This window comes from Rhipicephalus sanguineus, chromosome 5 (assembly GCF_013339695.2).
Source record: "Rhipicephalus sanguineus isolate Rsan-2018 chromosome 5, BIME_Rsan_1.4, whole genome shotgun sequence".
Taxonomy (NCBI): domain Eukaryota; kingdom Metazoa; phylum Arthropoda; class Arachnida; order Ixodida; family Ixodidae; genus Rhipicephalus; species Rhipicephalus sanguineus.
Window position 1 is genome coordinate 113,427,798 of NC_051180.1, and position 23,778 is coordinate 113,451,575.

Consider the following 23,778-nt stretch of genomic DNA (forward strand, 5'->3'; position numbering starts at 1 on the left):
TGTACGAATGACAGGGGGCGCCGCTCTGGCATTCCTGTTTTACCCAGGCGACGTGTAAGTAAGAGAGTTTGTGGAGAGTACTCGTTGAGTGCGGACGTTTCTTCTCCTTCGGCGCATCGCGCCAAACAGCGTGTTCGGGCTGGCCGGCGTCCCCACCGGTCGCGTTGGTCACCGCCGGTCTTCGCCTGCCGCTGCGCCGGGACTGCCAGCCCGCAACACAGCACTCGTGTTTCCCGACGTATTGCCAGATGGCGTCCATATCTCACGCAGCGCCTCTTCTATCGTCTTTAGACGACATTTGCAGCGAAGCACGCAGATACGCGGCCAATTTTTGGTTTAGATTAGCTTGGCTTGATGCTATGAGCGAGGCAGACGCTTTTACTACGCTTTAGGGAGCCTACATGAACGGCCGGTCATATAGGCTCCCTACGACGCTTAGGTTGAGGTCACCACCTCGCGGTGCGTTAAGGCACTGACAAAATTGAACTTCTATTGAAAACGCGCCCAATGGGACGGACGCGTAACGCGTTGCCGGTGCTAATCGCGGAGGCCACAGTAATGAAGAATTACTTTACGCTCCCAGAGGGCAACACCACCCCGCCGACCGGGAGAGTGGTAGATATAAAAGGCGCGTTTGTAAAGCCTCGACAGTCTGTGACCGTGGCGCAGTGGATAGCGTGCCCGGCATCTGTTGTTGCCATGGAGGAAAGAGAAAAATATAGGAGGGAGCACGCCTAGCGTTCACAAGCCAACCTCCACTGAAGCTGCGCAATCCTCCTTTGAAACCGCGCCAACCTCCTCTGAAACGCTTGCTCCTCGCGTTCGAGGCTCATTTCCCATGGTGCTCCTGTTTCATTTCCTTTTTTGGTGGGTTCATGAACAAAAACAAAAATTGACGAGCGCGCGCGCCTACCGTCCACAAGCCAACCTCCTCGGACGCCGCTCCCCCATCTCACCGCTTGCCTATCACGTGAGGGTGCTCATTTCCCAGCATGCCCATGTTTCATTTGTCTTGGCTGGGCTTCAAAAATGTCACGTGACGCTCCCTCCTGGTTTTTTTTCCTCCATGGTTGTTGCGGACCGAGCGGTCATGGGTTCGATGCCCGTTGACAGAACTTTTTATCTTTGCCCTCTGATCGTGTAAATTTTTTCGACGTCATTTCCGTGACGGAAATACGTCACTGAAGTATTGGTGGACCCCGGCATAAAACACTTTCGTGTTAAAAAAGCATCACGTGATGAGGTCATCATGACGTCACAGATCGCCAAAACTTGTAACGCCATCGTGACGTCGTCATTACGTTACTATGACGTCACGTGATGGCGATATCACATGACATCGTCCCTTTGTCAAAGGTGGGCCGATTTCGGAGGCACTGCAAAACTACGTTGGGCGCAGAAAGCTTTCGGTGGGCGGGGGTCAATTCACTTAATTGATAGGAAAAAGGGGAAGACGGCTTCCGCATTCGGGTCGTCTTAGACAAATGCATAAGGGAGCACGTGTCTTTTGAGACAACGAATTGCGCAACTTTCTATTGTTTTCGTATTTGTGCACACGTGTTTGCTGCTATTCTTAAAGATTTCGGAGTCTTATCTTTTCCTTTTGTTTCGTAGGCTGGTCGGTGCGTTGTACATATCGGACACACTGGAAATGCACACAAGACAAATAACAATAATTGCAAAAAGTACCTTTGGATTGCACTCACTTAGGCTTTTTGCTATTTCGTCCTTTCACACTCAGGATAAATCATGCAAGAGGCTTCACGTGGGTCTTCAAAATGGAATAAACTTCCCATAATACAGAAGCACCTGAAGTGTCATGTGTTTGGTGTTAACACGCAAAGTATCTACGGTGTTGAACCAGCACATTTAACTCAATTAGTAATCTGCAGCTCTTGAGGTAATCATATACTTATTTGCGTCCTTCAAAATAAGATAACTGCGAGCGCAGACAGCTACTATCTAATCTACTGCCCTTCTGTAGGACAACAATGACAAAAAGTAAGATAGGCACTCATCGGAAAGATCCTGAATAAAATATTACGTCGAACTTGTCGAAAGAACGAAGTAACATTACAAGTGCAGTTGAAATTTACATTAATCCTTTTTCTTCTGGCAAAATTTGTCGCCATGCAGTCAGGGCTTCCCTGAGCCACTCAGTCATTAGCTCAATGATCTTTGTGATTTCAAATGCGGTCGTGTTGTAGCGAAGAAGGGAAATTATCGCACTTGTAACTATTGTACAAGTTTTGTGGTCTATTGATGTTGTCAACAATCCCATCATAAAATCTTGTTTCCGTTTATTGCTGGAATAGAAAATTATGAACTGTTACGAAAAACGTAATCTATGAACTCAAGTCGTACCTGAATATCTAATACTCATGATTATGCTGTAGGTTCTACCTGTGGCTTAACAAAAATCTTTTACTGTAGGTGATGAGTTGTTCTGAACCCAGGTATGTAGTAGCCAAGCATGTTCTCTCAATGACTCTAACTCCTGCATTAGAGCTCGATAATCTTGAATACATGATAAACAGCTTGAGAACTTTCGGCTCTCTGGCCGACATTTGACAACTGAAGCCTTCGCTTATTTTCATATCAGACAGTTTTAGTTGAGCGTCCGCAAAAGCTCTGCGGACGCAGCCTGCCATTGGGAATGGCTGGAAGCCTGCGTCCGCAGAGCTGCTGCGGACGCGCAACACCCTGTCTACTTCAGAAAAAAAAAGAAAGAAAAAAAAACGAGGGGCAATTCTTCGAGCAATGATGAGATTATAATAAATGATGAATAACCGTGACTACTCTTGTGCCGCTACAATGAGAGTGTGAGGACGAAGCATGAGAGTGTGAGGACGAAACCGGAGTGGCATGTCGTCAAACCGAAGTGACTGGTGCCGCTTTACAGAATACTCTAGAGGCCCTACATTTGTCTAGACCGCTTCAGAAAAACGTAGACAGCGTCGCCGTTTATGCATAACGTCAAATTATTTGAAAGTGTCAGCAAGTTACCTTCGTCAGTTTATGTATCGATCTCATGCCGCCGTTTCATTTTTTGTGTTGAGCCAATGGACTATAAGAGCGCTGCTGATACATTTTATTTTACCCTAATAACATTCAAAACATTCTAGGAGCCAAGCAGTAGCTACTTTGTAATTTCATGAAAGCGAGTTTAGGTGTAGGAACAGTAACAAGATGTCCACTCAATATCTAAGCTTGGGCTAGTTTGTCTCGCACATTAACGAACGAAAGATTAAGGTACGCTGTGGAAGAATGCAAGAGAGTAACTGCCAAGTATCAGTGTAGTGTTTGTAAGATCCATTATAGGCAGTAAAATAACTGGCTATAAAGACAATTCTGCCGTATAGATCATCAAATCACCAAACAGGAAACGATGTACACCTTCTCCGAATGGAACAAGCATTCTCACTTGTTCAGCTATGAATGCTTCTGCAAGGCGTTAATAATAATACACCGCGCTGCGTAGTTGCGTTATGTACTTATAATAATGCAAGATACTCACTAGCGATTCCGAGCCTCTTGTGCTTCCCGCGTCCGAGGCTGGTAAGGAGCCAATCTTCGAAGCTGCCCTTTCCTTGAACTCGAGCTTCTCCGACAAGATCTTTACATTGCCGCCGCCCGCTTTGTGCTTGACGTTGTCCAAGGAGCCAACCTTGGACGACGCCTTGTCCTTGAAGTCCAACTTCTGAGTCTCCACCTGCGTGCAGTACACATCACTCGGTTATCGTACAGCAGAAAGTAAATTTATGTCCAGAGTGTTTGTAATACATGAAAATTGACCACTTATGTGGCTATGCGGTCAAAGAAATTTAGAGAAACATGGAAGCTCGAAATGATGAGAAATCACTGAATAGAGAATATCGCTGGAGCCACCGTTTTCACAGAAGAACATGTATTCGCCAGTGAAGTTGCTGCCCCGACTAAGACAGGTACTCTCGTTGAAACCTTGGTTACAGTAACATTGCCTGTTGAAAGAGTTCTCATCACAGTTTTGTAGAAGCAGGTTTCGGTGCTTTGTGATAGATGAAACTAGTTTAAGCGTACAGTAAACAAGAAGCTTGCGCGTGAGAAGATGCGATATCAACGGCTCCCTTGGTGAAATCCCGCTTGAGCGAACTGGCTCTACAGGTAGCAGGAAATAGAGTAGCGTCAATGGTTTCTTTCACTGCAGTGAAACATTCTGCTGCTTCTTAAGGCTCGTTGCAGGCTTAAGCACCGGTGACACGACCAAGTTAGTCGCAAAGCGACTGGTCGCAAACGGCGGCTGTGGTCGCAAGACGACTACTTTGGCTCAGTCGCTCACTGCTCGATTTTTCAGTCGCGCAGCTGCAGTCGCAAACCTCTGAACCAATCGGATGCGCAGGAACATGACATCAGCTTATTTCGCGGGGCAATGGCAGTGGGAGCAGACGTGAATTCTGTGTAGTGACGGGTATAAGTCGAATGCAGGTGTGAACATCGGTCGCCTTCAGTCGCTTTTTGGTCGCCAATCGCAAACGGTGGTGCGACCGGCGCTAGTCGCAGGTGTGAACATCTAAACTACGATCCTACGTGACTCCTGTGACGACCGACATGAACCGTCGTTGTGAAATGCAGTTGATGAGTATCATTCCCCGTTTTCAATATGTAGCACATCTCCACTTTAAGACATGACACCATATTATGCACCTTGTGTGTCAGAATAGACATCAATATATGAGCTGTAATCTTTTATCTGATTCTTAAAGAGCTCTATGTGGCACACGATGGACATAACTTAATTTTTCATAACATTATTTCAGTCCACTTATTAGAGGAAACAGTAACGAGCTCCTCGTAGCACTTTGATGCTATTTTTTATATGTACTATTGTGATTTAACAAGCCGAACGCCTACCGCATTTACATGAGGAATCATGCGCATTCATCTATATTGCATTCATAGGGTAAACAAAAAACGCCATGTCTCAAGTTTTTTCATCGCAAGCAACGAGTTACTTCGACTTATCGTAAATGACACTTTCCAAACTTCTGTTGCGTGATTTATCTCTTATATGGTAGGGGGCGTACTATACTTGAGACTATACTCAAAACTATATGAAGACGTACTTGAATTTCCCGGTGCGACAAGCACACATGTATACTATTTCACCGAAGACTGTAATATTATACGCAACTTAAAAAAATACTTTTTTTTTGCATCAGCATGGCCACAGGACATTGAAAATGCTTATACCTGATAGAAATTAATGAACTATTGTTAGTATATTGTATGCACAGGTGCTTGTGAAACTTGGAAAGCACTGTAGTTAACTAAGAAACAAATACCCGTGGTTTATATTTATTAGATACATATCACCAGAATTTTGAATGAGATGTTGAAGAAAAAGCGCACCGCGACAGGAATAAAATGTGGGAATTGAGGCGGAGAGACGTCAAAATTATGCGGTAGAGCGGCTGGCGAAATGTGGAAGCTCAACTATCTGTCCATCATGTGTACTAGTAGCTGGCGTTCCCTCTTATTCCCTCTCCTCAAGATTAACGGAGCGATGTACTGTTAAGCATAGCGTGTTTAGATTGATGCGGCCAACGGCTACTGGTTGCGTTCATAAATATTCGAGGAAGCATAATTTGTGACTACATACTTGACGTCAACTGGTGATGCTCCTTCTAAGTGACCTGGCATGCTTCGCAAGCAATTTTACATTGGTGATCGCTATATTTTGGCCATCGATACAGGCATAGAGTTTCCTACAATACTTACTAGAGGGAACTCTGGCGCTAGTGTCTATGGGAGCTGCAACGCATGACGCTTCAGCCAGCATGGGAATGATGGGTAGTACACAAATTTGTCTAAACTTCGTTCTTTCGGCTCCGTTTGGCTCCGCGTCGGCTGCATCCGCTTTGTCGCAAAACTAAATTCAGCAAAAGTCAGTAGTTCCACTTCACCACTTTAACTTTTTTAGGCTAACCAAATCAAACCTGGTCACGAAGTTCACAGCGGTCTATTCTTTTATCCGAAACGAACGCCAAAACACGGCAATAAACAAAGCCACAAGTACGTTTGAAGCCGCAAGCACGAAGACTAGGCAAATTTGTGTACTACCCATCATTCCCATGGTAGCTGAACGATCGCAGCGCCAGAGTCCCCTCTAGTTAATTTTAGGAAACTCTATGGATACAGGGTTGCCGTTGGCCAGACTTGAAGAGGAGCCAGAACTCAAGCTGAAAGTAGCCAAAGTAGCCATGCTGTTTAATTTTAGCATGAAATTTGTAGCCAAATAGAACAAAAGCAATTTTAGAAATAGGGTTCTGATTATTGAATTCTAAATAATATGACTTTAAGCGAAATCGTAGAATAAAGAGCGCAATATTTTTACTGCTTGCTTGGACTTCAAGCCACGCATAAGTTACAAATTAATAAGTTATAAATTCAGTGCGCCAGCGTGCACTTTGTCTATAATAGATGGAATCCTCGCCAAAATAATTTTGGGCCGACAACTATACAAGGACATTAAACGTTGAAGGTGTTTTCACTTGAAGACGTAGACCGATATTAGTATACAGTTACCATAATACCAGCCAGCTTCATTTTGTCGCGAATATCTGTTTTTGCCAAGTTCACACGAAAACACGAGCTGTGTTTCAGCATTAGGAACTGGTGTGCAGCGTCAGCGTAGTTAACGGGCAATGTCAGCAGCGTGCTAGTCACGTGTTTGCTTACATGCGAGCAACTTCGTCACTCTGTCTTTTCAGCCGCGCCGCGCTTGGGTGCCTCGATGCGCACCAGCACGCTGGCAAGGGGTGGCGAGAAAAGCTTAGAAACAATTGTTATTCGTTAGACTTGCTTACTATTTTATCTGCAAATGATGAGAAAATTGTCCACTGAATACGCCAGAATCGATGTTCACAGTATCCAGTAAGTAGCCACGGCGCCAACCTGCAATCTTTATCGCCAGACGGGTCGTAAAGTAGCCAAGTTGGGGCAAACTAGCCACCAACGCCAACTCTGCTCCGATTCTTTCCAGATCAAAGCTTGTGCAAAAATTACACCATCTCCCGCTAAAGGGGACCATGAGGCGATGCGAAGCCGGAGCACTTGCACGATCGCGTTCCGTTGGCGTTCATTGGGCATGCTACCGACCTCGCGTCGTGGAACGCGAAGAGGGACGCTACGCGCGTCGTATCTTCCATCTAGCCTGGCCGTTAATTCTCACAGGGCGAGCGGGGAAGGCGGTCGACAGGCGGGCGAGAGGGGGGAGCGTAGGAGAGGAGAGAGAAGGGGAGGGGACACGCATGCGCTCGAGCTCATCGCGGCGTTGCGCAGGAGAGAATTTCGGCATGTCTAGCCCTCGTTTCAGAGGAAGAGTGGAAAGGGGGAGTGGAGAGGGGAAGTGGAGAGGGGTATGGGAGAGGGGAAGGGAGAGGGTGAGTGGAGAGGGGAGTGGAAAGGAGGTGTGTGGAGAGGGTATGCGCATGAGCAGTAAGGGCGGTCACGCCGCACACCACCACCACCACCACCACCGGATTGAGCTCCGCCTTAAGATACTTCGCATCTAATAACAAAATATTCAAAAGAAGCAGCGCTTTTAGGGGCGAAGCTCCTTATGCCGTGGGTCTGTACATCCTCCGTTTGTTTGGAGCGTTGTAGTAGCCACCTCTAGCTCGTGAGAAGCGCGCGTTCTGGTATGCAGTAGAAGAAGAAGACGACGTTGACGAGTGAGACTCTCGTGCGTGTTCGCCTGTGTGGTAATCTTTCTTCTTTACTGCGCGCGTTCTGGTATGCAGTAGAAGAAGACGACGTTGACGAGTGACACTGTCGTGCGTGTTCGCCTGTGTGGCGTTCTTTCTTCTTTACTACGTCTCGTGTTTTCAACGACACCCGAAGACAGCATTTCAGAAGTAACGCGCCATGAGGCTCCCTCTTTGCACGCTTTCTCTTTAGCTCGGAGTCGCCAGATGTAAGACAAGGCTGCGGAACGGAGAGCACGGAAGGCGACGGCAGCGCGCGCTCGCAGACAGAATCCTGAGGTGAGAGCCCGCGAGGCCAAAGCTGCACTTCGACGCCGCGAAGCAGATTCCGCCGTTCGAGCCCGCGAAGCCGAAGCTGCTCGACAAGCTGCACGGCTGCGGCGAGAAGACCCCGCCGTTCGAGCCCGCGAGGCCGAAGCTGCTCGACAAGCTGCACGGCTGCGGCGCGAAGACCCCGCCGTTCGAGCCCGCGAGGCCGAAGCTGCACGGCTGCGGCGCGAATCGGATCTTCAAAATGTGAAGGACAGTGAAGCGGCGAGAAAGCGCGCGTACCGGCAGGCAGAGCCCGAGGCTGTGCGAGCACGTGAAGTGGCTGCAAAACGCATTAGGCGGGCTCTGCCCGAAGGCGCCGACGCGCGCTTCGAGCGGGACTTCCTTGATAACAGTTTCGGCCATAGTTGCGGTGTGTGCAACAGATTGTGGTTCTCAAACAATCTAGTCACAATATCTTCCATCGAGAAGGACCACGCTCGCGCCAATGCCATCGCCGTGCTGCAGCGCGAGCTGGCTTCGCCCCACTCATCATCATTCACCACGTGGATATGCTGTGATTTTTTTGATGTTAGGTGGAAGGTGCCTGTTATAAATTAGAATAACAGAGAGCTGAGCTAGTTGGTAAGTATTCATTCTAAAAAGACAGGGCGGGCAAACACGGACACAAGAAAGAAGTCAGGACACCACAAACGCCACAAACGGCGTTTGTGGTGTCGTGGCTTCTTTCTTGTGTCGATGTTTGCACGCCCTGTCTTTTTAGAATGTTATAAATTGTTTGAACCATCCGCGGGAATGTCACGCGCATCGAAGGACTTGCGGTAACGAAGACGAAGTTAACGTGAGTGAAATGGAACACGCTTTGAAACATAGATGCTGGGTTCTGCGTCTCTTTTCTCTGGCGCCTTTAGACGGCGAAGCACGGTTTATCCACAGTGCGGCTGCGTTTTACTACGTGTTATGTGAAATTACTTATTTTGATAATTAAAAAAAGGCTGCAGTGTCCCGCTGAGGGGTGTAGTTTACCCAAAGTTGCCGTGTTTTGTTCGACGCCTACGGCCGTCAAATATCAACGAACCCTTTGTCTGTCGTCTCTCTTTTTACGCGTTTTCGTTTTTAAATACGCTGCTGATATTTCACGTGCGAAAACCTGAACATAAAGAGCGCCAGCACTAATCAAAGCACTAAAATGACATACGCATAAGATAGTCGTTGCTAGCTTTTTTTTTGTATCATCGTTGAATTCGAAACATCTTTCAACGTAAAGGAAATTGGCACTGTGAGGACAAGTTTAATTTCATTTCAACCGGCATTAAACCGCCCAGTTTTCTGTACTCTCATTGTTTAGTTTCCCTCATTCGTACACTCGCCTTGACTTGGCCACCGGCCGGCTTGTGGTCGACGTTGTCCAGCGACCCGACCTTCGACTGTGCCTTGAACTCAAGCTTTTGTGAGAGTATCTTCTTGTCTCCGCCTCCCGGCTTGTGAGCCGCGTTGTCCAAAGAGCCTACTTTCGGCGCGGCTCGCCATTCCAGCTTCTGCGTCGTCACCTGCGGTAGAAACGGAGGACGCCGAGTGAGAGAATGCGAACGCACATTCCAGGGCAATGCACGATGACTGAGGTTGCTATGAAATTCGAGAAAAAGAAAACACAATGAGCGGCGAAATACAGAACGAATTAACAAGCGGACAGGAACCTTGACCCGTTAACTCGTGATATTCATACCGTATAGGTATGAAGATCACGAGTAGCACACTTTGACGAAGACAAAAGGGACAATGAAGAGAAGAAAGAAACGACACTCGCTCCTTCACCCATAGGTATGATGATCAATCACTGACTAGCCCAGCTGTCAACCCTATTGAACTCATGATATACTTAAAAGAAACCATGAATTTATAGAAAAATGCATATCTCATTTCTCCATTAGAGAGGCAAATTAGGCTAGTTGGTGCGCATTGCAGACGTCAGACATACCTAATTGTATTATCAGAAAAGGTATTAGACCAGATACAAGAAACACACAGGAGACAGCACCACACACATGATTAGGACTGTGTCCTATGTCCAGGTCTTGGTCTTGTCCTGTGCTTCTTTTTTTCACATTCAGCAGATATTTATGCATTTGTGGAGTTCACGTCTGCATTTGTTGTGTCGTTTATGCGTCATATTTTATAGATTGGTGTAGATGCGTCAGCCGCATTACCTGAAGTACTTTCAACCTACGTGCGTGTTTCCAGACAATTCTTGCACGCGTTCATATATTTACGGTACTGTGAAAGCCCCTCAGCATTTGGTTACTCCGTTCAGTACCCTTCTTTATTAGCGCTCGAATGTTTGGAAATGTTTTTTTTTTTGGGGGGGGGGGGGGCGGCGGCGTTTTATTGTGTGAGTGCGTTCTGTTCAGTCATCCGTTCTATGTGTCTTTTTTTCTGTTTTATTGTAGTCATTCGAAAAGGAGTAGCCGTTACCGATAATGCCATCAGCAGCGCCATCGTCTCTTTTCAAAAGTATTAGCAAAAAAAAAAAACGACATAAATAGTACGCAGTAAGGAAACGTACAGGACTGACTAAGAAACACAGTGTGAACATCCAATACGGTGTACACATTCAACACACGCACAGCATCGGTGAAAACTGTGTGAATAACGAAAGGTCAGGTGCCCGCAAGCCAGAATGCTTGCACTCATCCAGTTAGTGATAAACTAAAGAAGCCTAATTCTTCGTTTAATGTTGTATGAAAAGTTTCTCAAGAAAACCGAAAACTTCAGCTACGAATTGTACAGGTTGCGCGAGACATGTAGCAAACAAACTTTCAATTACTGAAACTTAGCAGACCTAATGGTTCATTGAAGGGTACCACCTGTTAGGGGCACACAATTCTGCCAAAAATATTTTAAAATAGTGGATTTCAATCTTTAGAACGTATCCTGATTTTAAATATGAATCAGCGGTAAACGCCGAAACCGCATTTGGGCAGGGTAATAATAAGAGCTAATCTCAAGGCAAAGCGCTTCCTTCTGAGCCTGATTCGACCATTATAGCTGTATAGCTTAGCAGAGAGAATGCGTCTCCTCACCCTGACTTCACCGCCTTTAGGCTTGTGCTTGATGTTGTCCAGCGAGCCAATCTTGGAGCGCACGTTCTTCAGGTCGGGCTTCGGTGCCTGTCCCACAGGAGCCTTGATCGGAGGCAGTTCTGCAGCCACAAAGCAATCTCCTGAGACGCTGGCACGTACTTAAGAAGCATGGGCACAAAGAATTGTTAGGAACACGGCAACATGTAGGGGATGTGCTGCTCGAAATTAAGAAAGAGGAAAGAGCCTAATATTGTAGAATAACAACATACGCAGGCGCACAACGGGGGCAGAAAAGGTGCCCCCCCTCCCCCATACCTTTGCTCATTCGGACCTTTCTCGTCATTGCTTAAAGTGTAATGTTATGACCATGCAGCTGTTTGACGACAATGGTGGCCGAGGGACACTGATGTTGCATTCCAAGAACAGTTTACTTCCCATCTTTATGCCCGGAAAGCCGGACACCAAGGGCAGGCCGTCTTGAGAAACACGCCATCGCTTTATTATCACTTTTGCATTTGTTGCGAAGCTTGCTTTCTTTAGGACTCGACCAATGGGTCGCGGGGGGGGGGGGATAGAGAGTTACGATCAAACTTGCGCCCCCCCCCCCCCCAAATGGAGAGCTCTGCGCACGCCTATGACCTTACATGTTAGTAGATGAACATCGAAATCAAGGAGGCCATCCTGTAGGACAGCAGTTCAAGAGAGCGATAAATCAGTGTACATGGTGGCTATTTGTAGTTACTTGCCGCGCTAAAAACAATAATCGTACAAAAAGCCGAACACAACGGACGGAATCAGCTGTCATCGTCTCTCTGTTTGCGTACTAATCTTTAGCGCAAGAGTAAACTGCGGATGTCGTGTAGAAGTTTGCACGCAAACTGCAACGCACACTTCATCCTTGCAAACAGCCCGAAGGAGCAATTAATACGTCGAAGTATCATAATATACAGAAGGTAAATATCGTATCGGACAAAATTATTGGGCTAATATCGTGTATCGGTACTTCAAGTGTTTCTCGGTATTTTGAATTATATCTCGATGCATTTGCAAAGTACCTGCCAAGTTTAGGGGAGCCGCAAGCAGCGCTCGCTAATATCACAATCCTTGTTACTTTGCTGACGACAAAACGGTCAAGTGAATGTTGTTTAGAACAAATGGTTAACGATTTAGGGTACTATATGTACCCTACTATGGGTAAGCCATCACACTTTCTGTTCAATGATGAAATGTGATGCTGAGAACACCATTGCTGCGGTCGAGAGAATGCTGTTTAGAACAAATCATTAACGACTTAGGGTACTTGTCACAAATTAGCGTGTTATAAAGCGCGCGCGCGGCCGCTTTCAAGCAGCTACGAGATAGAACAGCGCGAGCCGCGCGACCAAGAAGCGCGAACGACGAAAAAACAAGCATCAAAAGACGCCGGCGCGCCGCATCCTCCTCACCCAATCGAGCCAGGCGCAGACGACGCGATCAAACACCCGGCAAATCCTGGATGGTTCTAGAAGGAAGGGGGGACGCATCCCCGAGCGATGCCGCCGCGATTCGAACCTACGAGAAAGCTCTCGCCCTTTCTCTGGCCTTAGCTGTACTGCACGCCGAAGAACTCTCCCGACGCTTCTAGAAACCGGGGGAGAAGGGATAAAAGCGTGCAAACGACGGTGAGTCAGAGAGTCAGTGAAGGAGTGGCCCGGTGATGGTGAAGTTACGCTAAGTGTGGCTCCGTTAGCCAAAGAAGACGTGTTTAGGATGGTGTGCGGTCAGTCGATCGTCAATCTGGAAGAATTGGATGACGACGCCGTGTGAGCCGTGACAAGTCACGACGACGGTTGAGCTACGACGATCAACGCTGGAGCTGGCGTGAGTGTTTCCTTGAAGAGAAGCATTCGATTACCGTCCAAGTATTGTGGACTGGATACGCCATTGTTTATTCAGGACTTTAACGGTCGTTGAATAGTTGTAATGCATGCGATTGCATTTGTAGCGTGTGATCTGTTTGTTTAGCTCCCGTTGTGTAAGCACCATCTGAATTATACTGCGAAGTTGTAACTAGTACCAGCCGAGTGTGCACGTGTTTGTTATATTTGTATTGCCTTAACTGAGAATATATTTCGTTTTCGTTGTGTTATCGACTCTCGGCTCTGACTCGGTCTTTGGACCACAACCGGCGTTCGCTGGCGCACCAAAGGACCAACCATAGAGAACTATGGACCAACCCTAAATTGTCCGCGCTTTCGTGGTGCGTTTTCGGAGGGCCGTGACGCCAGCTCTTAGAATCCGCCCGGCGATTGCCAACCCGATTAACGGGATCAGGGACAGTACTATAGGTACCCCGCTATATGGCAGCAGTAAGCCACACCACTTAAACATACACTGCGATTGTTAAATGCGATGCTGAAAACACCCTTACTGTCACAGTGCCGGTATATTATGAGCATTTTGCCCTACAAATATTCCTCGGTGGCTCTGCTAAACACCGACGTCTCAACAAACTTAAAATCTGCTCCACGGCGGATGAGTTAAAGAAATAGTGTTCTAGCCTACAGACGCAGCAAACTGTTAAATAAGCGTACACTTGCTTTCAGCGCTTTTATTATCAGCTTAAGAATGTATAGAACGAAGAAGTGAAGCCAATCGACGCGGGTACACGTAACAGCTTACTATAAAATGGCGCCTTCCTAAAGCACCATCCTGCGATAGCAATCATATGGACTTGAGGTGTGAGAATGTCGTCGGTGCCGCCGCCCTTATTCTATATACTATCTATACTATCCCACTCGACGACGCATGCGCGCAGAGCATTAGAACGTAGTCGATTTGGCTCAGTAATGCTTTCATTTGGGCCAGTTGGTGCAAACTTGTAACTTGATTCATGGCTGCACGAAAAACACGGACAACAGAAGAGACGTACACAGGACGGGCGCAAACTACTACCAACTTTATTAATGAACGCCAAAGTAAACCTATATATGCACGAATCTCATCACGTGCTCTCTTTTACGCCCCTTCGCGACTGATTAGCAACACACCCCCCTGCGGCTATCTTTCTTTGAAGCATGGTCATGATATGGTCAAACAATTAACAAGCAAAGAATTGACAGAACCACAAGGCCGATAAAACTAAAAATTGGAAGTAAAAAACCAGGACACTGTGTGTCATTCATACAAAGCCGTCTAAAAATTGCAGCTCTTTTTGGAGCAATGTCAAAGAAGGCATGCTTACGCAATGGTCAGATTTCTTGTTAATAAAATAAAATAGGCCTCAACAACTTCCCTTTGCAACTTGTTCCTTGATTTAGACAAAAAAACAGTGTCTTCGAAATTTGGCATGCACCCGCAACGCCTGCAATGAAAGTCTAGGTGCCCGCCGGTATTTGTGCGTACCGCTAAACTATGCTCTCGCGCCCTCTCATTGAAACAGTGCCCCGTCTGTCCAATGTATACACTTCCACAGGTCAAGGGTATTTCATATACCACACCTGAAGTACATTTAGTGAAGAGTTTGGCGTGGCGTTTGTTGCACACGGAGCGCTTTTCCTTGTGCATCATTGCACATACTTTGGCCAATTTGCATGGGGCGGTAACAACCGTTTTGACACCAAACCGATTCGCAACTTTCTTTACATTGTGCGATAAACGGTGAACGTAGGGCATTACGTGAACTGGCTGTTTGGCTGCACTGGGCTGCTTTCCTTTTCCTTCTGTTTTCACATTCTGCAAAATACGTTCACAGCAACTCCAGATAAGCTCAGAAGGATAGCCAGCCTTGCTCATGCGTTCAACTTGATAGGCAAGGCTTTCTCGAACCCTATGTTGGCATGATTTCTCAAGAGCTGAACGGCAGCAGAGCGTCGCAATGCCTCTTTTTGTTAGTTTGGAATGCGCGCTGTTATGTGGCAATAAAGCTTTGCTTGTTCTTGGACTGTACATCCAACAGATGTGACCTCGTTCAAATAATAATCTTAAATCCAGGAATTGTAGGCTACTGTTGACAGGTATTTCATGAGTGAACTTGAGGCCATTGGCGACGATAGAGAACTGCTCTATGATCAAAGAAATATTACTATGAAAAATAGCATCGCTCTAGGCTTGAAAGAAAACAATATAATCATCAACGTACCTAAGTACGCGGCACACGGCAATACGAGACAAAGGGGAAGTAAGTTTACCGTCGACGGACGCAAGGTAAATGTCACTTAGGAGCGGGGCGACTAAGGACCCAATGCATATTCCTTTCTTCTGAATAAAGTACTTATCTGCATGTGTTATAACCGAGGAGTTCAGATAGAAGTCCAAAATTTCTAAGAAATGTTCCGTACTCACACCGGCTTCATTCTGGAACGCAAGTTCCCCATTGTGCTCGATGCACTCCCTCACCGCACTGTAGAGTTCGTCGTGTGGAATAGAGTAATAAAGTTCCTCGACGTCCACAGAGAAGGCTCTCGTGTCGGGGGGTAGGTCTTCACGCAGAATATTCACGACGTCCTTGGAGCTTCGAACAAGGAAAGGATCGTTGATGACAAGGGTGCCCAGAAGCCTCTGCAGGTAGCTCCCAACGAGTCGTTGCCATGTGGCCCTCTCAGAGACGATCGCCCGAAGGGGCCATTCCGGTTTGTGCGTCTTACAGGCAAAAAACACCTCTAAGGTGTTCCCATCAGTCTTTTTCACGTCATTTGCGAGCTTAGCCAGATTATTCTTCAATAGCAGCTTTACCGCGGCTTTCTTCTTCTTGATCGGTTCAAATTCAATGGGCTTGAAATTCTTGGCTACCGCTGTAGACGCCTTTTCTTTGAATAAATCCAGTGGCATCACTGCAAAACCGCCTTCTTTATCAGACTGAAGAACGGTAAGCCCTTCTGTTTTTAGATACCGAATGATCTTCTTGAAGGGTGGCCTGGAAGGCTGTTGGTCACTTGCATTTCGCAGTAGACAGTCTATGCCATCTCCTATGGCCCGATCCTCTTCTTCATCCACTAGACCTCCCATGCGCCTTATCGTGGCGACCAGTTGCGGCCTATTGGTATGTGGTTGATAGCAGAACTTTGGCCCCCTGTTTAGTTCTTTCTTCACGTCGTTTGGAAGCACCGTGCCTCCCAAAACTTTTAGCGTATCTTCTTGGTTGCTTTTGGATTGCCCTTGTGGAAACGAAACTCTTGCCTTGTGCCAAAGAAAAGTCACCTGCATGAATCTCATCGCCTTGACAACTTGCCATTCAAGGTTTTTATCCCTGTGTTTGAAGAAGCACGTAATGCCACTTCAAGTCCAAGCCCTATTTGGCTGTCCTGGTCCATCATGGGCCCACGCAAGAAGGGTTTGCAAGATTATGAAGAGTGAAACTTGGAGACAGAACCGAATTTTCTACGACTGGCTTCGGGTTTTGGTTTTCGACAACGCTGATCCATATCAAGCGGCTCTTCGTTTCGCCAAGCTCAAGAAGACTATTGCAAGTACGACCGAATTTCTTTGGCACAAGGCAAGAGTTTCGTTTCCACAAGGGCAATCCAAAAGCAACCAAGAAGATACGCTAAAAGTTTTAGGAGGCACGGTGCTTCCAAACGACGTGAAGAAAGAACTAAACAGGGGACCAAAGTTCTGCTATCAACCACATACCAATAGGCCGCAACTGGTCGCCACGATAAGGCGCATGGGAGGTCTAGTGGATGAAGAGGATCGGGCCATAGGAGATGGCATAGACTGTCTACTGCGAAATGCAAGTGACCAACAGCCTTCCAGGCCACCCTTCAAGAAGATCATTCGGTATCTAAAAACAGAAGGGCTTACCGTTCTTCAGTCTGATAAAGAAGGCGGTTTTGCAGTGATGCCACTGGATTTATTCAAAGAAAAGGCGTCTACAGCGGTAGCCAAGAATTTCAAGCCCATTGAATTTGAACCGATCAAGAAGAAGAAAGCCGCGGTAAAGCTGCTATTGAAGAATAATCTGGCTAAGCTCGCAAATGACGTGAAAAAGACTGATGGGAACACCTTAGAGGTGTTTTTTGCCTGTAAGACGCACAAACCGGAATGGCCCCTTCGGGCGATCGTCTCTGAGAGGGCCACATGGCAACGACTCGTTGGGAGCTACCTGCAGAGGCTTCTGGGCACCCTTGTCATCAACGATCCTTTCCTTGTTCGAAGCTCCAAGGACGTCGTGAATATTCTGCGTGAAGACCTACCCCCCGACACGAGAGCCTTCTCTGTGGACGTCGAGGAACTTTATTACTCTATTCCACACGACGAACTCTACAGTGCGGTGAGGGAGTGCATCGAGCACAATGGGGAACTTGCGTTCCAGAATGAAGCCGGTGTGAGTACGGAACATTTCTTAGAAATTTTGGACTTCTATCTGAACTCCTCGGTTATAACACATGCAGATAAGTACTTTATTCAGAAGAAAGGAATATGCATTGGGTCCTTAGTCGCCCCGCTCCTAAGTGACATTTACCTTGCGTCCGTCGACCGTAAACTTACTTCCCCTTTGTCTCGTATTGCCGTGTGCCGCGTACTTAGGTACTTTGATGATTATATTGTTTTCTTTCAAGCCTACAGCGATGCTATTTTTCATAGTAATATTTCTTTGATCATAGAGCAGTTCTCTATCGTCGCCAATGGCCTCAAGTTCACTCATGAAATACCTGTCAACAGTAGCCTACAATTCCTGGATTTAAGATTATTATTTGAACGAGGTCACATCTGTTGGATGTACAGTCCAAGAACAAGCAAAGCTTTATTGCCACATAACAGCGCGCATTCCAAACTAACAAAAAGAGGCATTGCGACGCTCTGCTGCCGTTCAGCTCTTGAGAAATCATGCCAACATAGGGTTCGAGAAAGCCTTGCCTATCAAGTTGAACGCATGAGCAAGGCTGGCTATCCTTCTGAGCTTATCTGGAGTTGCTGTGAACGTATTTTGCAGAATGTGAAAACAGAAGGAAAAGGAAAGCAGCCCCGTGCAGCCAAAGAGCCAGTTCACGTAATGCCCTACGTTCACCGTTTATCGCACAATGTAAAGAAAGTTGCGAATCGGTTTGGTGTCAAAACGGTTTTTACCGCCCCATGCAAATTGGCCAAAGTATGTGCAATGATGCACAAGGAAAAGCGCTCCGTGTGCAACAAACGCCACGCCAAACTCTTTACTAAATGTACTTCAGGTGTGGTATATGAAATACCCTTGACCTGTGGAAGTGTATACATTGGACAGACGGGGCGCTGTTTCAATGAGAGGGCGCGAGAGCATAGTTTAGCGGTACGCACAAATACCGGCGGGCACCTAGACTTTCATTGCAGGCGTTGCGGGTGCATGCCAAATTTCGAAGACGCTGTTTTTTTGTCTAAATCAAGGAACAAGTTGCAAAGGGAAGTTGTTGAGGCCTATTTTATTTTATTAACAAGAAATCTGACCATTGCGTAAGCATGCCTTCTTTGACATTGCTCCAAAAAGAGCTGCAATTTTTAGACGGCTTTGTATGAATGACACACAGTGTCCTGGTTTTTTACTTCCAATTTTTAGTTTTATCGGCCTTGTGGTTCTGTCAATTCTTTGCTTGTTAATTGTTTGACCATATCATGACCATGCTTCAAAGAAAGATAGCCGCAGGGGGGTGTGTTGCTAATCAGTCGCGAAGGGGCGTAAAAGAGAGCACGTGATGAGATTCGTGCATATATAGGTTTACTTTGGCGTTCATTAATAAAGTTGGTAGTAGTTTGCGCCCGTCCTGTGTACGTCTCTTCTGTTGTCCGTGTTTTTCGCGCAGCCATGAATCAAGTTACGATTTGGCTGCAGAAGTACAAAACGAAGTGAAAGTATACCGTAAACGCCAAGTTCAAAAGCCTCGTTGGTCGTGAAACGGTCGTATTAGAGTGTACTAGAATATTCTAGTACACTCTAGTCGTATTCTCTCGTTGGTCAGAAAATTTCGTGGCGTAAACACAAAACGCCAGGCTCCTAAACCACCAACAGACGCTCGCGCTCACGTGCTCCTCTGCTAGCAGATGCGTGCGTTCCTTGCGTTTTCACCTCGGACAATGCGGAAGGGCATTCGGATAGGTGGACAGACAAGCCGACGAACGCGTTCACTGTGGACTCGTGCAGAACTGCAACGCCACAACTAAATTTCGACCTCTGGGTGGTTTAGGGGCCCTTTAACAATTAAGGACAAATGGCATACCTTTCTTACAGCATAGAGCTCAGCATTCATTATCAATAAAGAAAACCACAAAACAAGCATCAAACCGCACAATCGATGATAAGGCGCCTATGAACAATGGGAACACCCTCCCACGCGTGCCCGGTAAATATCAGGTTGCAGCTGCTTTGCACATCCCACGAGGGCCTCGAATGACGTTAAGCGGCCCTTCTTTCCACCCGAGTGTGTTTCCCGCTTTCATATATAAAAGGGAGACCCGTCTAGCAACTCATTCAGTGCATTCTGAGACTGCCATGCACAGACCATGGAAATTAAAGACACTAGAAGAACAGCGTGAATACAATGCTCGACGAAAGGAACAACTTCTTCTTGCTGAAAATGGTCGTGGAACCAATCACGGTCTACCACAGAGACCACAAAGCGATTATCACTACCATTACTCTAAAGTAATGATAAAACATACCTCCCTCCCTCCCTCCCTCCCTCCCTCCCTCCCTCCCTCCCTCCCTCCCTCCCTTATCAGCATGTGGGTTTTTAATACATCTTCGCTGGACATTCACGTTCGCAGGGCGGGGTGGCGGCCAATTTCTGATACTTCCCATTGCAAGTATGAAATATGTAAGAACAGTATCAGCAACAGTACAAATATAAGTGTTACAAGTATTAGTGTCGTATAGGGCTGTAACAAAACTATAATTCATGTTGAACTATGGCATGTATGCATGGTGCGCTGCTCTGAACGGAGTGGACAGTTTATATACAGAGAGTGTAAGTGTGTGCGGTATTGCGTTATATGCAACGGCGTTAGCGTAAAGGTGACGCTAACATACCTACTGCCTCAAATGTGTCTCATAAAAAGTATATCCTCATAAAAGTATACAGGTGTCCACATTGCATACAACCTTTCTTAGAACATTGACAATCATTATGTTATTCACAAGGCTAGCAGCATGCTGGAATATATTCGTCGTAATTTTTGCAGGTGTTCTGTTGTGTTGAACTTAGGCGTATAGCCTTATAAAACACTGGTAAGGTGTAAGCTTGAGTATACGCGCCGCGGTGGTCTAGTGGTTGTGGTGCTTGACTGATGACTCGAAGGTCGCGAGATCGACTCCAAGAAGAGGCGGCCGCATTTCGATGGAGGCGAAGTGCTAGAAGCCCGTATGCTTAGGTTTCGGTACACGTTAAAGAACACCAGGTGGTCTAAATTTCCGGTGCCCTCCACTACGGCGTCCCTCATAATCATATTGTCCCGTGGTCGTGACGTCGACGAAAGCAGCAGTCAGCACGTCAGAGATGAAACTGTTTATTTGGCCGACCTTGTGGCCGGGAAACTGAAAGTCAAACTACAGCAATACACTGATAGCGGCGAACAGAGCGTCGACCGTCGATCAACTGACAAGCGTTGAAGCACGTCGGCATTTATACATGTGCCGTCGAATATTCCAGCGTTATCGGTGGTTGCCGCGCAAACTCTAGAATAAGCTCGAGTACTCGCTTCTTGTGCGCAATCTTAACAAATCGATCTACAATAATCGGGAAGCTTCACGAACAATGAGGCGCGGTCTGCGCTGAGTGTTGCTGACAGTCTTTGTGGGCGAAGACCGAATACAGCAAAAGTGATAATAAGAAACGCACGTTGCAATATCGTGGTTTTTGGGGCGTGAAGCTCCAGAAGTTATTATGTAAGCTTCAATATAGGCCACATCGGTATGGGACACATGGCATACAAGCCAGGCGCATTCACTCGAAATGGGGCAATACATAATACCGTTCGTTTCATCATATACACCTACTAGCGCATGGCCAGTATTGCACAAATGACATGATGCTTAAATCTTTAGCTAGAAAGATGACGTACCTCACTTAGGGATTTTTCATTGGCTGTGTTGCCATCACAATGTGCGCTTTTGCAACTGATGATTCCCGCAGACTACATATCTCAAGAGTTTGATTTCATTCGCATAGTTGATGTCACGACAAGACGATCTCATTTTCAAACTCAAACCTGCCACATGCTTACAACGTGTGCAGTCGCCCTCCCACATTACTAGTAACCTTTACAAATCACGCACACTTGCGAAAGTACTAGCTAACTTTATATGATTAGGAACTTGTGTATAATGCGCTAGTACGTGTTTACGTGTGCCTCACATCAAAATAAATAAATAAATAAATAAATAAATAAATAAATAAATAAATAAATAAATAAATAAATAAATAGAGTTACCGGTAGGGAGCCTCATATACACACATGCTCAAGCGCCCTTTTTTAAAGGAGTGCGCATGCGTAGACTCACTATATAGCCGGTTACAACGAAACCCCCCCCGCCCCTTGGTTGCAACCGCTCCATCCAAAAAGATGTCCTCCTGTCCTACACTCGCGTGAGAAAGTCTTCCAGCTGGTTTTCGTTTGAAGCTAGAGCGCTTTCAATATGATAATTTAAATTAAAAAAAAATAAAATAACATTAAAATAAAAGTTCGTCGATTTTGCCGAGAATATCATTTTTGGCTGAGTGCTGGATTCAGGATATCTGGTGAAGCTAGTCGGGACTGCCACGTTTTCTGCATAAGATCAGCGACGCAAGCGTGCATCTGTAAGGTAATATTAAATTATCATAAAAAACGCGCCTCTGCGTTCCATGAGCGTTGTGTCTTATTAAGTTGTCGTGTCAATTAAGTTTTGTTAGCAACAGCATATAGTGCTCTCGCATAGTCGCGCAGTACTCTCAATCGAAAACCATTTCTTCTAAACACATGTTAGAAAATGTTACGTTGAATCGTTAATAATGTTAACGGTCTGTGATATAACTTTTCTAAACACACGTGTTAGTGAGGGGGGACAGGTCTCTTCCGTAGAAGAGAACATGGTGCTGCAAATTGGTTACTTGTTTTCCTAAGTGCATGCGAATGATCAACGTGTTCTCGATTACGGCGCCTGCCGGTAATTTACCCCAGCAGCAAAGCATAATACAATCCGCCTTTTTCATTTTTAACAGCGTAGCTGTTCCAGCTTGGATTAGCGCCGTGTGTCGTCCGCAAAACTAAGCGGGTATGTGCCACAGAAAGCGGGTATGCGCCAGGAAGCTCCTAGCATAGCATAGTAATGTGTGGTATAGTATAGTATAGTATAGTATAGTATAGTATAGTATAGTATAGTATAGTATAGTATAGTATAGTATAGTATAGTATAGTATAGTAAAGCCAGGGGTAAGAAAGTGAAGCGAGGGTGAGAAGCATGGAAGATAGTCGGGGAAAGAGGAAAGCATGACATAGCCTTGTATAGTACAGTTTAGCAAGAGGATGGGAAAGGGATGTGAGGGTGGGGAAGACTGATGTAAGGTAGAGGACGAGGGAAAGAAGTAGGCGAGAGGGTAAACCATAGCATAGCCATGTGCAGTATGATATAGCCAAGGAGGTTAAAAAAATGGTGGCTGGCAAGTAGTCCTCTCGACGGGTTACTTCTGTCGGCAACAACGATCTTTTATTTCATAAATAACGTAGCTCTTACCCCAACAGATTAAAACCACTTGATCTCTAAGAAGGAACCACCAGAAAAGAGCATGTTTCCGAGCTCTTTGGTGGGCAAAAGCCGGCTTCACTTTCTCTGGCAAGGCGTTTCGAGAGCTTCCACTCCAGAATTTTTTTTAACCTCCTTGGATATAGCAAGGGGTAGGAAAGAGAAGAAAGAGCGAGGAGGGTTGATGTGAGCATAGAGTTTCCTAAAATTAACTAGAGGGGACTCTGGCGCTGCGATCGTTGAGCCACCATGGGAATGATGGGTAGTACACGGATTTGCCTAGTCTTCGTGCTTGCGGGCTTCGAACGCACTTGTGGCTTTGTTTATTGCTGTGTTTTGGTTTTCTTTCGGATAAAAGAATGGATCGTTGTGAACTTTGTGACCAGGTTTGAATTGGGGAGCCTAAAAAAGTTAAAGTGGTGAAGTCGAACTGCTGACATTTGCTGAACTTCGTTTGCGACAAAGCGGATGCAGGCGACGCGGAGCCAAACGGAGCCAAAGGAACGAAGCTTAGACAAATCCGTGTGCTACCCATCATTCCCATGCGGGCTGAAGCGCCATGCATTGCAGATCCCATAGACACTAGCGCCAGAGTTTCCTCTAGTAAGTATTGTAGGAAACTCTATGGATGTGAGAGTTAGGAGGAGAGAAGGCAACGTGCAAAGAGATAAAGAACAATTAAAGAAAGAAGAGGAAGATGTACAAAGAGGCAAAGTAAGAAGAATGATAATGATGAAGAAAGATGAAGAAAGAACTCAATTTGCCCTCACCAGGTGGCGGCGCTTGCATGCCATCTCCAGCTGCGCTGTTTACTCGGATTTTAAAGGCGTAGAACCGGCTTTTTTTAGATGCGAAGCAGCTTTTGCTCGGGGCTGTGTCCGGCGGCGGTGGTGGCGTCCGCGCTCCACTGCGCATGCGCCTACTCTCTCTCGGTCTCCTCCTTTATGCAGGTGTTCGGTCGCCTTCTCTCCCCTCCCCTTCTCAGAATTTGAGGACGTAGCGCCATCTCTCGGCGGCA

The 23,778-nt window shown here is 46.3% G+C and overlaps 2 protein-coding genes across 2 annotated transcripts in view; both read right to left on the reverse strand.

Moving 5' to 3' along the window:
• LOC119394153 (myosin light chain 1) overlaps window positions 1-23,778 on the reverse strand; it is a 520,807-nt gene that overhangs the window by 67,032 nt on the left and 429,997 nt on the right. The gene's annotated exons all lie outside the window — the stretch shown is intronic.
• The window catches only part of LOC119394151 (microtubule-associated protein tau), a 101,792-nt gene that overhangs the window by 6,979 nt on the left and 71,035 nt on the right, over window positions 1-23,778 (reverse strand). The window contains exons 5-7 of the mRNA XM_037661413.2: window positions 11,096-11,214; window positions 9,386-9,565; window positions 3,518-3,712 (exon numbers count right to left, since the gene is read on the reverse strand). Coding sequence (XP_037517341.1) covers window positions 3,518-3,712; window positions 9,386-9,565; window positions 11,096-11,214 — 494 coding nt within the window. The remainder of the gene's footprint in view (window positions 1-3,517; window positions 3,713-9,385; window positions 9,566-11,095; window positions 11,215-23,778) is intronic.